General features: G+C 42.6%; 1 protein-coding gene across 2 annotated transcripts in view; it reads left to right on the forward strand.

Moving 5' to 3' along the window:
• Positions 1-11,029, forward strand: part of TRIM44 (tripartite motif containing 44) — a 113,228-nt gene extending 102,199 nt beyond the window's left edge. For both annotated transcript variants that reach the window (XM_082660257.1, XM_082660258.1), the window contains one exon: positions 6,276-11,029. In XM_082660257.1, the coding sequence (XP_082516383.1) occupies positions 6,276-6,287 (12 nt within the window). In that variant the 3' untranslated portion in view covers positions 6,288-11,029. The remainder of the gene's footprint in view (positions 1-6,275) is intronic.
• Positions 11,030-14,753: the final 3,724 nt, after the last annotated feature.

Consider the following 14,753-nt stretch of genomic DNA (forward strand, 5'->3'; position numbering starts at 1 on the left):
GTTCTGGAGTCTGCATAGGCTGGAACTACCATTTACAAGCTGTGTACCTCAAAGAAGTCACGTAGCTTCTCTTGGCCTCACTACTCTGATCTGTAGGATGGAGATGATAATACTTATCCTAAAGCTACTGTTAGGGCTTAGTGAGATTGTGTATATAAATTGCTTAGCACAGTGCCTGGAACATTAAGTCGGCCGTCTGTGAACAGTGGTCATACTGAAGGAGAGAAGATTCATGAGATCAAGTATAACGTGATCTAGAGAGAGAAGAGCCCTTCTCCCTGTTTCCTGTGATTTGAGAAGGAAGGCACAACAAGGGTTGGTACCACTTTAGACTTTAAGAACCACGAATTGGGAAATCACAGGAAATCATTTGCCCATAGAGCTCACTGTACTAGGGTGTGTACTAGGTATTGATCAAATAGTACAATTCATCAACCTGGCATTTAGGCCCAGCCAGAAAAAGAGGTGAAAGAACTTGGAATGTTGAGGTCAGCCTTCAGATTGAGTTGGAGAGGAATGGGGAAAGAGGGCAGTGCATAGGAAGCAAGAGAAAAAAACAGTATAAATGAGCTCTAATTAATTAGCTCAGCAAATGTGTAAGTCAGAAAGGAGCTTCACTTTTGTCTGGTTTGAATTTTTGTAAATTTCACTTATAACGCGAGGTGTCCTAATTTCCCTGCTGGGGAAACTGGGTCCCGGAGTCACACAGCAAAGCCAGGACTAGAGCTGTGAAGTCCTCTGATGTTTTTCTCAGTTAACCCAGGATAAACGGGGAGGACATTTTACTTTATTTTGTACTTGTATCTCTTTTAAAGGTACACTTACATCTCTTAAAACTAATTTATATTAGTTCCACAGGCAGCAGCTAAATATGTAAGTTCTGATTCCTCATAGCACAGTAACCCCTCACTTTCAGCCCAGGCTACTGGGACAGGTGACATGGGAGACAAAAGTAGCAGCTCTGCTCTGTCTGGTGGAGGAGTGTTTCCGGGTCAGGGCGTTTGGCCCGTCCCCCAGCTAGGCCGATCACATTCTCACTGGAAGTGAGCAGCTGCAGCCTCAGATGGTGAATGGAGACTTCCCATTATTTCCTCATAAGACACCTATGTGGCGTCCTTTCTGGAGAATACTACATCTGTCTTTTTGCATCTCAACTGAATCTAGCCTTCCTTCCTTGTTGATACCTCTTAATTTCTCCATCCTCTTAAGTGAATAATCCTTTTTACACCAATAATGAATAAATAGCCAAGGACTCAGCGATATAAGTGATGCCAAATCAAATTAAGTTGTATTGTATTCTCAGGAAAAGAGACTAACTTGCGAGATCAGAGTGCCTACCCACCTCATTTATTAACTTCCTCTTATAAGTGTCCATCTCTGGGGATGGAAGCTGAAAAACGGAGCTGCCTATCTGTATGGACTGTCTTAAAGCTTGTCAGGCAGTGAAAACACTCCTTGATCTTAATCACTCTATGAGCATGTGCTTAGGGGCTGAATAGGACTGGGGCTTGGGGCGTGCCTCTAACAGTTCAATTTCACAGGCACAACAAGACAGAAAGGGTTGCTCATGAGGCAGCGTGCCCAACTGGCAGAGGGGACGCTGCATTCTGCTGGCTGGGCTCCTTCGTCCCATTCTGTCACCCGGACCCCTACCCCTAGGGGGTGTTAAGTGTCACATCACTCTCCCGGTCATGATTTAGGAACTCTCAGTTCCTTTAGCTACACTTTTTGTTCTTATACCCCCAAAAATAATTTAGAAAACATTATGTGCCTCCTTGCCCATTTTAAGTTAACTCCTGCAATTATATGTCAAGTTTAGATAGTTGAGAAGGATGTTAATTCTGACATACTGCGTAGTACGAGCTTTATATACATTTTTGTCAAAACTTCGGCACTGCAGATTTAGCATATTAAATTTCCAGGCGAGATTCACTGTGTAATCTCATTGGCAAAGATGGTTTTCATGGTCAAACCATCCAGCCAAATCAGTCTTGCTTTCTGTCAGATCCAAGTCTGATTTCATTTTGTCAATTAAAATAAACATATTAGTACACACTTCATGATAACCATCTCATTTCTGAATATGAATTCTTAGATCTGTGGGTGGACAGATAAGGGCACACAGCTTTGCCAAGAGTTTATTACCTGGATGGAATAAGGGATTATATCCTTCACTATTTCTTACCCTGTTCTCATAGGACTCCTCTTAGAAGCAAGGCATTCTAAAATTGTCCCATGGTGAGATTCGGGAGGATGAGGGGTATGCATTTCTCTTCTGAAGTAGGAGTAAGGTGACTGTAAAAAGTGAGAGTGGCTGAAGAGAGAACTTGTAGATCACAAGCACGTTCCGGGAGAGGTCAGTCTTTTGGGGTTTTTTTTTGCGGTACGCGGGCCTCTCACTGTTGTGGCCTCTCCCGTTGCGGAGCACAGGCTCCGGACGCACAGGCTCAGCAGCCATGGCTCACGGGCCCAGCCACTCTGCGGCATGTGGGATCTTCCCAGACCGGGGCACGAACCCGCGTCCCCTGCATCAGCAGGCGGATGCTCAACCACTGCACCACCAGGGAAGCCCTTAGAGAGGTCAGTTTTAACAATGAGTATGTATGGAAGGTAAGGATCTGGACATTAATTTCCTTTGAACTACCAGTGACCAAATACCTCCTGGAAAATCATTAGGTACCACAAAGGTATGTGTACCTCAGGTTTAAAACCGCTGCTTTTAGACACATTAGCACTCTCAAACTGGGTCAGTCTGTGACTGAGGCCAGTTAACTGGGCTTCGCTCAGTATGTCCTCACCGGTGTTTGGCAGGGACTGACTTTTCTAGAGACCTGTCAAGTAGAAGGGTCAGAACCATGGAACTCAGACTTTCTTTCTATTCAGTATCTGTAGGTCTGGAATTGTCATTTTAAAAACTCTCGAAGGAAGCAAAGAAGGGCTTTCCAGAAATGTAAGGACATCTGGGGATAGGAGCGCACTTGCTCTGGAATGTAACATTTCAGATGCCAGAAGAACAACAGTGAAGGAAAGTTAGGCAGGTGTTGATTCTGGGTAAGAAGAAAAGCAGGTTGAAGAAGGGAGCCAACATTTTAAAGTACTTATATTGCATAAAATACATAAAACTCTCACAATAACCCTGTAAGATATACAGTAAGTATTACCACAAGGAAACTGAGACTCAGAGAGGTTGAGCAGCTCATCCAAAGTTGCACAGCTCATTAGTGCCAGAGCGGGGATTTGAGCCTAGTTTAGTTTGGTGACTTCAAAGCCATTATATAATGCTGCTTCTCTCATGGTAAATACCTACTACAGAATGGGCTATCTATCGAACACCCTTAGTTTATTCTCAAAACAACAATAACAGAACAGACACTCAAAATTTCAATATCCTCTGAGTATCATTCCAATTATAAATGTAAGTGTGAGTGGTAGATGTTTCAGAGGAGGATGATAAGTGGGGCTGAGGTGGAAGGCTGTGTTACTTCCCTTGGAGAAAGTAGACTCCTATAGACTATTTAAGATAAAATCCTGTGAACACAGATCAGCTTATATACAGAGTGAAGAAGGGACATTCAGATGATATCTCACACTAATGATACTGTGTGACCCTCCAGGAGAGAACACACACAAGGTGAACAAAGCTGTATGCTATAGGTTCAGTTACGATTTTTTCTTCTTTATTGTGGCAAAAAATTAATTAATTTCATTAATTATGAAAATGAGTATGATTTATTTGAAGATGCTATTCTGGACAAAAATATGTCTCTCTCCCTCCCTTCCCCTTTCTATCTCTCTTTCTCTCTCCCCCTCCCTCCCTCCCTCCCCCTCCCTCCCTCCCTCCCCCTCCCCCCTCCCTCTGTCAGCTACTAGGCTCTGGAGTCCATGAGGGCAACTACTGTGATTTCATCTTGTTCACTGTTGTGCCTAGTGTTATGCCTAACACAGAGTAGATAGTCAAATTAACCAGTGATATGCCAGAATTCCAAGGTCTTAGGCTTTTAAACTGTGAGATGAGCTGTGTCATTCAGGCCCAAGAACAGATCTCTTTTAGGATAATAAGAAAAGATTTTGTCAGTCAGGGTTTCTGATCTTTTCCCCAAGTCAGCTCTGCACATCTTATAATAAGGGACCTGGCAACTCGAAAAGAAGTTAGTTTATTTATAATTTCATTATACTCAATTTTGTGGAGTTGTTGACCTCTTCGTGAATATGATGAAAATTATGGCCTCTCTCAGACAAGGAGCACACAGACAAAACTTTGTGTACAACTCCAGTAGGTTCATGAACCCTTTAAACTATGCATCTCAAGTTAAGAATGCTAAATAATGAACTGCAGTTTAAGGAAGGGGCACATGCTTGTGCTAGACCTCTCATATTTGAAGGAAAATCGACAAAAGCACGTTGAGCTCGCTTTGGCTATAATACCAAAGGGGAGACAATGGCACCGGTTCCAACTGGGTCTTGATTCTAGTGAGACGCTTTCGTGAAAGACCCTTTTTGTTCCCTTTGGGACAGATGCCACCAAGCACTGCTCCTTAATGACGGTCCACTGTCCAGCCCTTCCTAGCATGCACCCTTCATCCCGTGATCGGACAGCAGGCAGGAAAAGGGAATGGAAATAGGGCAGAGTTTGGATAGCGAGGCTTGCTGACTTGGTTCTTTTGGCTGCTGAGTGCACGTGCCTTAATTTCACACTCCATGCCTCGAAATGTTTCGCCCTGAGCAGAAGTACTACAGGTCCGTTGTCTAGGATATTTTCCTTTAAAGGCCTTCCCAGAGGGATGCAAAAAAGCACAGATTTTTATATAGACGTAGATAATCCCTTGTGAGATAAAAAACATTTCTAGGTCATAGCAGGGCGCTGATGTACACCCCAGGCCTGTCCTCTTCCCTAACTCCTGCCTCTACCAGAGGAAGGGGGCTTTACCTCCCTTCCAAGCTCCCTAACTCGCCTGCTTCAGACTTTATCCAGCCGAAACTAATCCTTAAGTTTTAAGGACGCAGGCCTTACTATGTGACCGAGGATTTTACATCTCTCAGAGCTCCACTTTCTTCATTTGCCAAATGGGGATAGTAGTAATAATAATAATAGTCCCTACATCCTAGGATTATTGTGAGAACTGATAGAAAGAATGGGTGAGGAACGCTTAGCTCAGTGCCCCTGGCACACTTGATCAAGCTGGCTCTTGTTATTATTTTAAGGACAGTGGCCTCTAGAAGTGGTGGAGGAGGAGAAACTAGGCACATTTGCTGCTTTTGTCCTTCTAAGTGTCCTTGTAAGTCTTTTTCTGGCCCTGACTTTTTCTTGCCCTAGTGCTTGTATCAACAATGTTCTCTTCCAGGACCAAGCCAGGGAGGCTCTAACCCTGAGCAGCTGACGTTCTAGCCATGCTTCTGAGACTCACAACTCATTTTTTGGCCACTGAAATATTACTGACATCTAGGATGCCCTGGTCAAGTCAGTCATGACTGACCATTCTTTCAGCTCCTTCCTTCTCTCCCTTCCTGTTTTTATTTCTCACTGTCTTTTTACAACAACTATTTATTGAACACTTCTATATGCCTGGCACAGTCCTAGTGGTAGATAAACAGTAGTCGATAAAATAGACAATATTGCTATTCTTTTATGCTCTGGTGGGGGTAGAGGGGAGAGTAAATAGCAAACATGATTTATAAGACATGATAAGGGCTATGAAAGAAATAAGATGGAGATGGAGAGTAACCAGGGAGCCTGACTTAGATAGAATACCTTCTCTGAGGAGGTGACATCTAAACCCGGTGACTGTCCCTGTGGCATGAATTAAAACCTTGGCTTTATTCCAGGTGAGAAGTGCCGTTTGGTGTGCAGAGTGATGGCTTCTCTTTGCCTTTCTCTTCTAACAATAGGTGGCTTTAAGGCTTAGGGGACGTCAAACTCCTGATTTTTACCAGCAATTTATTTTGTCAAGTTAAAAAAATATTATGACCCTCACTTGCTCCTTTAAATAGCTATTCACTTACTGTGTACTAGGCACAGGCATTTTATATGTATTATTTATTCCTCCAGTAACCTAAGAAAGTAGGTTTTATTATCATCATTATCTCTGCAGTCAGATAAAGAAATCAGAACATAGAGAGGCTAAGTAGCTTGCCCCTGGCCACAGTGCCCAGCAGTGGTAGGGTTAGGGCTGGAATCCAGCGGAGTCTGACAGCAGAGCCTGTGCCTTCTGTCAGTAGACTAGGCTGCCCCCCTTCTTGTGAAGTCTTAACTCACTTGGTTCTCCTTTCCTTTGTAGTGGTGCCAGTGAAGAAGAAGACACATGAAGGCCTGCCATCCCCAGTGGAAAATCATCCCTTCCCCTTGTGTGTATGTGACGGCGTATATGTAATGGCTTCTGATTCCTGTGAAAGCTGCCCAGCAACAAACGTGCTTCCACCAGATGCCTCCCCAGATCCACAGCAGGCACATAGCTCTCCAAGGAATGACCAGTTTTACTCTTACTGACTGTGCTTCTCATTCTCTTGTCGTGATAGGTCAAGGAAAATGCCCCTTTGATCAACCAGGAGCAATTAAAGGGTCCTTCAGGTAAATCCCTCGATGGCTGCTTTGAACTTGCTCAGGAAAGCCAGCCCCTGTCATATTGTATACCCAAACAGTATCACTTCATTAAGAAGGATCTGGAATAATCTTGAAGGGCAGTCAGGATTTGTTTCCCTACCTGCTAATAAAACCACACTTTATTCATATTGAAGCATGGAATAAATGAGGGAAAAGTAGGGCCGAATCAACCCACATAGTTCGTCTCTAAAAGTCCATTTAATACATCTGTGAAAATGTGGTTTCATGAAATAATATGGACGGCTTGAAAACAGATAAAGAGTTAAAAGTTAGAAATATATAGAGATATTTTTAGTACATGAGGTTATCCAGGATTTCAGATTCATAATTCAGTGCTGTGGAAATGAAAAAAAAAAAAAAGATTGAAGAGATAGAAAAGAAATGACTTTTTTTTTTTTCCAAAACAAAAGGACCAAAGAGATCTGATTAAAAGTTGAAATCGAAATCAGTATTTCTGAACTCAAACTGCCTAAGTTTCCAAAATAGTCACTAAAGGATCTGATGGAACCTGAATTATTTGAGTGGACTCTGAGGTTTTATGGGTCTTGTCACAGCATGAAAGTGTGGAGTGTGTATTACAAATGGGAATTTTCAGTGTAGGTTTAGCTCCCCCTCCCCCAGCTTAGCCTAATTTGGCTTAAATGCAGTGTGGGGAGAATTCTTGGCCCTCTGTGGTGTGTTGAATCGAGCTCCATCTCCTGGCAGATATACCTTCCTTTTACTCCAGCGGGGACCCCTCTTCCCCTGGCTCTCCCCACCTCCAGGTCATCTCCCACACGCTGGCTCTCTCCTCTTCAGTAACGTGAGCAGAGACTCACCGTGGCTGGACTCTGGTCTTTCCCCACTCCCAAAGCACATTTCCTTACGACCAAGTTTTTTACTCCTAAATAAGCAATGATGTACTAGGGAATACAAAACTGCAAACTAAAACACATGCGTCTTCTGAAACAGGAGTTTTACTTAACAAATGGTTTGGAGTCAGGGAATGACAGTATTTTTAGATAAAACAAACACAATTATATTATGAAATAGAATGTTTGTATACATAAACAGTAAAGATAAAATAGGAGACTTCACAGAGAATTTTTATTAGCGAGTGGGGTGGTGTTCCCTCTCCTCTGCCTTTAGTGGTATTTTGGTGTTCGCTTCTGAGAAGTACAAGTGGAACTACATCCAAGCAGCCTTAGGGTTTCTGTTGACTCAGGACCTAGACTTCTAGTGCCTCTGAGGCAGAAACAAAGGAGCTGCACTGAGGGGAGTTCCTCTTCCTGCCTGCCTGCCTGCCTGTATACCTATCACAGAGCTTTAGGGCCAACCGATAGGTGTGTGCAGGATGGTTTTGAGGGAGAAACAATGCTTACTTACTATAGGAATCCTGTCTATATCACTGTTCAGTCCTGTGCATGCTATGAAATGATTGTTTCTTTGAGGCCAGGAAGCTACCAGGTGTATATGCTTCTGGGTTAGGATTACCCTTGCTCACTAAATATGTTGTTGGGACATTGGGGCTGAGAGTAGTTTGGGCTGTTTAAAAAAAAAAAAAAGTATTTTTCTCTCCAACTGGTGGCCAGCAAATGACTAAGACATTTTCGGTGCTTTACCTTTCTGCCCACAAAGACTGGCGATTTGGGCATACCACTAATTACAACCCCCAGCCACATCCAAAGAAACTACTCCTAAAGGAGGACCAGTGGCCATTCTTAAAAGAGTTTAAAAATCAGAATATTAAGAAGAATTTAGGATTTGGAAGCTTGTGTTGTCTTTCCCCAGGAAGTATTGTTTAATCTCCAAGTAGTAGCCTTATTTTAGCAGTGGACAGATCACTGGCTCCTCCGTACCTGATCATACGTTATTACTTTAAATCAGTATTCGGGAAACCCAGGCATTCATGCAATGGATATGAATGGAAATACAAACACATGCCAGCCTGTCTCAATAAATTATCATACTCTGTAATCCTCAAGGAAAGCACTTTTGCTTTTACTTAGAAAGGATTTCAGATTTGCTTTGTGGGCTCCTGCTGTTTTCAGCACCTGATAAAACTTTAACCAGGGAAGCATTAAACACAGCTCAGCAGCTTCTGCCCAGGCTCCTGAGTTCCTGCCGGCAGCATTTATCAGTGTAAGAACTAAGATGCTTCCTGCAGTGGCACCAGCTTCCTTAAAGCTGGAGCATGCTTCTCGGCCTTAAGCCCCAGCATGATGAGACTTCCCTCCTACCAGGTCAGTAAGAGTTGCTCACAACTGTGTCCTCACTGGCTGCAGGGTTTGCAGAAATCCCTAGGGAGAAGTCATCAAGGGAGGCAGGTAATGAATGTCTTCAGAATGAATTGGGTCCTCACAGCAATCCCTGGCTCCCTTCCAAAGGTTGGGTATCTGGAGGCTAAGAGGGGGTTTGTCCTTTGATTTGATTGTCATTAAATCCAGGACAATTCCAAGAATTGCTTGGAGTCTCTGCTCTGACAGCCTAGAAAGGGAAATGACTTAAAATATTGAGGACCAACTATGAGGACCCATTTCTCAGATGATAATACAGATTTGGAGGGCAAGAGTCACTTGCCTTGAGTTACACAGCTAGGAAGTATTGGAGCTAGGTTTTGTACCCGGCTCTTCCTAACTCTGTGTATGCCTAAAACAGAGAGGAAAAGGCTGCAGGTTCCCCCCCTGCAGTCTGACCATTCCACTCTATGGATTCTTTTTCAAAGTTACATTTTATGGCTATAGTTGAGGCTCAGAAATGGCAGCAAGTTAGCCTTATTCTTCTACTTTAGCAGATACATTAAGTACATATTGCTAATTTGAGCCCGCCCCCAGGAGTTGGAGGACACCTTCCCTTTTTGGTGCTATTCCCCATAAATACAGTGTTTTTAGACCTTCAGGAGTATGGAACTTCTCAGAAATAGTAGAAGTGAGGAGTGTTCTGCTCTCTAACTTTATTTGAAAATGTCAGCTGCTACACTGCTGCAGAAAAGGAAATCTTCATATTTTAGTAAACCTAGCCAGTCTGTGAGGATGTGGTAATTCAAAGTCCTGTGAACCTAGACTTTCCTGCTAACACCTGATGTGTACACACACACACACACACACACACACACACACACACACACACACACACACACACACACACACACACACACACACACACACACACACAGTTTAACAAGTGAGAGAAATTCAGAGCAGCCGCTGCTTCATTATCTCGCACACCACCGCAGAGGTTTCTGCCAGCCCTGATTACAGGTGTCACCAGATAATGGGGCTTAGTTGCTTGCTTACAAGATGCTAACAAGAAGAGCAACTCCTTGGCAAAGGTTGTCAGCTCCTAAAGCACTGAGCCAAGGTGACAGCCCTGAGGGAAATCGCACTCCAGCCCTACTCCAAGGTGTCTAATGATATGGGAAATTTGGACACCCAGAATTTTTGGTGACCTGAGAGTCTAACCACTCTAGTCAGGCCTGAGGGCACGGCTGCAGAATTCACGACCGATAGGAGTGGCAGGGCTTAGGAAGTCCTCTCCTCCACCTAGAAAATATTCTCTTGCCAATACCTGAAATGCCACACTCAGTAGCTGTTCAACACATGCTTTTCGATAAGAAAATTAGTTGCACGTTTACGGTGTGCCTAGCACAACTGGAATTTTCTGTTTAAAAAACAAATCTATCTCATTATGAATGGACTCAGCCCAGCCCTGAGAGAAAAGAAGGCCGGCAGGCCTGCAGGGGAGACTTCAGATCTCATTAATATTGCCTTACCCAACGGTGTTTCTGAAGCCCCACCACAGCCCGTTCCAAGAGCTGTAAGGCCCATGGGGACTGCCTAGTAAAACAGTAGCATTTGGAACCAAGAACACACAAGAACACGTGCTTGTTCGCGCCAGGGCAGGAAAATAAAAATAAATTAAGACACTAGTGGGTATACTGGTACAAAAAGTGCCGCAGAGCCCATGCTAGGCTTGATATGACCTTGAGGGGACAGTAGATTTATACTTAATGGGACTTAAACCTGACCAATCTTTCTACAGTGACAGGCCAGTGACAGTGACTGCGTGGATGGGGAGAACCAACGAACCCATTGTCCTCTGCCTGTTTTCCTGTGCACAGTCACATTCCCTCCTCAGTCACCTTCCTCTTTCACACTTTACATTAAACAAGGGAACACTCAGTCTTTCACGGGAATTACACATTTGAGTTAGTGTTTCAGTATATCATTTTCATACTGTAAATTATTTTGTAAGAAAGATTTACTGCTCTCCCAGGATGTTTGGACTCAGTGCCCCTGTGCATTTGGAAATCAATAAACTATTACTGGAAATACCATTTGTCTCTCCGAGTTGTGCACAAAGGACCCTGCTAGGTGTAAATATTCATGGTGATCTGCATTGTTAACTGTGATCATGCTGGAGATGATGGTGTTTTGGTTATGAGAGGTGTCATATGAGAGGTGTCAGAGAGTCATTTGCCCCTGACTTCTCTAGCATAGCTTAGGAGATCTCTGGGAGTTCCAAAAGGACAGACTTAAAGTCATTGTTATTTAAAGAAATGTTTTCTCCTCCAAGTGAAATGATCCATGCCTAGGTTAAATTTTCTGAGCAAAGTAGATTATAAAGTAAAGAATGCTTGGTCCTGAATGATGTTTTCAAATAACGTTAAAGCTTTACAATTTGGATTAGCCAGGGTGGTGGTCAAACTTTAATTTTTACCATATTTGCTAGAAAAAAACCCTTCATAGAGCAAATTACAGTTAGGCCAGCAAAATCATCTTTGGGGAACCTTAGAAGTACACATTTGATATAACTGATGAAGAGATAGAATTAAGTTCTAAATGAAGCAATTCTAGTCCAGTTTGTAATATCAGGAGCAGAGGATGCATTGAAATCAAGAGGCAAAATGTGAAAACTCAATATAGTAGATACTGTATGAATTAGAAGGTACAATTCCTACCTAAAGGCATTACAATTCAATTTTTAAAATCCATCCTTAAAACCCACCAGCAAGTGTCTGGAGGAGCTGCAGTTTATGAACCCTGCTGTAAAAAAATTTTTTAACAGATTTGTCTCCATCAAACCCCTTTCGTTAGCTAGAGGCTGTATGTGAACTTTGGAGAAATTGTTCAAGATAGGGTTCTAGAGGGAGTCAGTCACTCAAGGTCATGCGGTGAGCCACGCTGATAAAGCCAGGCCGGGAGACTCTTGTCCCCTGTAACAATCATTAGGCCCACTTCCTCCCTCCCCAGTTGCTAAGCACACTTCTGCCTGGTGGGATGGGATTGCCAAGCACTGTAGTACTTGGGAGTCTCGGTGTTTTAACAAACCACAATGTGTTTGGAGGTTTTCTTCCCTACTTCCTGGTGCCAGTGTCTCAATACCGCATCCCATTGCCTCAGCCCTTTTTCATTTCATTGTCTTTCCCTCTGAAAGCTACAACTCTTTATTTTGTTTCATTGATCTTTGCTTGGTCCAACTTACAGGTGGCCCCATTTCCTTTACACTCATAAAAGTGAAATTGCAGCTGGTCTAGAATATCTCCTGGCCTTAACAAGGCACCAGAGGTAAGTACACCCAGCAGAAAGTCAGGCTGCCAGTATTAACAAGAGAAGAAGGTGTCACAGAAAAGAAAACAAAACGAAAGGCGGCTTAAAGTCAATAACTGGCTGCATTGAGTATCTGTACTCGTTAAATATTAGAGTCTCCAGGTTAAATCATTCATTTTGTTAATAATAATAGCTACCGTTTAGTGAGGTCTTTTTCTGGGCCAGGCACTGTCCTAGTTGCCTTTTACGTTATTTAATTCTCACAGCACTAATATTATCATCCTCTATTTTATTGCTCAGGAATCAGAGTTAAATACGGTGCCCAAGGTCACACCCTAATAAATGGGAAGCTAGGATTTAAACCCAGGTCTAGCAGACTTTACACCCTGGCTCTAAAGCTCTCCTCTCCTAGCTGCACAGATTCCAGCTGATGCTGGTGAATAACCTTCACCCATCCACCCCCTCTCCGCAAGCACATACAGTATGGCCTTGGGGCAAAGGAGTTTGTCTTTTTTAGGCCTTGTTTTGTACAGTTTGCAAAGTACAGTGTACAGTGAGGGAAGGAGGGTTAAGGTGAGCAGTGAAATTCTCTTCTGACCTGAAACTGCACTTTTGGAAGGAGGAAGCTTTTAGACTTGCTTTATCTCCTTTATTCCAAGGCCATAAATAATGAAATCACCAGGAGAGGCAAAGCCATGGCTTCTTTTGCCATAGTCTTAGAATCCCAAAAGTCAGCCAACTCTGGCACTGAGCCTGTAATTTAATTAAACATGTTGAAGGCGTCTCCAACAGCTTGACAGTAGGCCAGCTTCATATTCTTGGAAAGGGACTGCAGAGGGAGCTTGTCTGTTTTATAGTTCATTTACTGAGTTGAACCCTCATGGCTGTAGCATACCATTTGCCTTACAAAAATGGCCCACAACCTTCATACCATTTTAGGGAGTCAGTCACAACTCATTTACCTACGGCTCAGTCAGCTTCACCTATCCCTATTTCTTAAACATGAAATCTGCACAAGTGGTTTGACAGTAATTGAGACAGAACTGGAAAAATCTGAAACCTCTGCTGGACCCATTCAGAAATGACTGAGAACTAAGAAGTGAGTAAACAAGACTTCTGACCAGTTGAAATAAATAGTATGAAGCAACCACATAAGAGAAAGGCCATCTGTCTACCCATAAAGCACCTACCCAGAACCTATTTATTCCTGTTTCACACATAGTTCTAAATGTTTGCTGTCTGGTTTCGAAGCCTACAGCAGATTAAATTTAAGGGCACAAAACAGATTTCTAGAGGAAACTTAACTCAAGAAGGAGAAGGCGTTGACAGCAATAGAGAAGACAGAAAAAGTTTAAGTAGACTGAAGAGCTCAAAAAGCTCTGTTTTAGGGGGGCATTTAGTGCCCAAAATAGCTCTTTACACATCTCAGTTTCTAAACACCTCATATCATAGGACTGTGTAATTATACTCAAAGTGGTGACCCTGAGCGTCACACCTAAAGAAACTAAGTTATGCTCAGGAGAAAGCAAGAATTTGCATATCAAACATTTTAGAAATATTTCTATCACAAAGGTAAAGAAAAATGAAACAAATTCCCCTTTTAGGGGTTAAAGGAATAAACCTTGGACTATCCAGAACATCTAGTTAAGACAAAACATCCCCCACCTGAGGTTTTATTGTTCCAGGAGCCTCTTGTGTTTAGAGAGTTTTTTCATAGCTTTGTAAGTGACTTTCATGCTACAGTGCTTTGCATATAATGGCATGAACAATGGAAGTGCCAAGTTTCCAATTGATGAATAAAACTAATAACCAGAATACAGGTCAAATCCTGTTACAACAAATACTGCTACTATAAAAATCACTTAAGCATCCCTGTTATCTCTCAGCCCCTGTCAATTCCCCATTTATTTCAAGCAATAGTCATTACAGCAAAATTGGGGTATAATAAGAAACTGGACCCTCACCACAAGTTGGGTGTAACACAATTTAACCTGTAATACCAGGTTCTTTCTTGTATTTCTCCAGTTCTTTGCTGAAAGAAAAATAAATCTTATGTGGACATAATACCAGCCTGGGAAGCTGGTATTTAGTAGTTGTTGCTAGGAGAAGGAAGAATTCAGAAGCAAAGGACACATGGAGCTGTGTGGCAAACGCTCACTAGGGAATTTGGTCTCCAGGGCCACTTTTGACCTTAATCCACATTGGAGCCATCGACCACAGAGTCGCTTGCTTCTAATAGTGATGTAATGCATATATTAAACCCTGGAATGAAAACATGATTCACTTCCCATGGGTCATTGAGCCCTTTGTGGCAATCTGGCCCTGATCCGATGACCCTGAGATAAAGAAATTGAGAAACATGTGACTGGAACTATGCTTTATCGCAAGATGCACTGCTTTCAACACTGTTGATTGTGTATAGAAATGATGTAAGTTAATCAGCTGCATTCCGTTTGGTACACAGGCAAAGATTTTTCCCTGCCTATCCATGTGCTTGTGGTAATGATGAGTTTTGACATTTGCTATAATTTTCTCTTTTTTCTACTTTCTTGTTTTCTTTCTGTCTTTCTCTTTCTTTTACTTAAACACTTTTTATGACTACATTGCAACCAATATTTTGTAACACC

Source organism: Grampus griseus (genome assembly GCF_964374135.1).
Source record: "Grampus griseus genome assembly, chromosome: 8".
Lineage (NCBI taxonomy): Eukaryota > Metazoa > Chordata > Mammalia > Artiodactyla > Delphinidae > Grampus > Grampus griseus.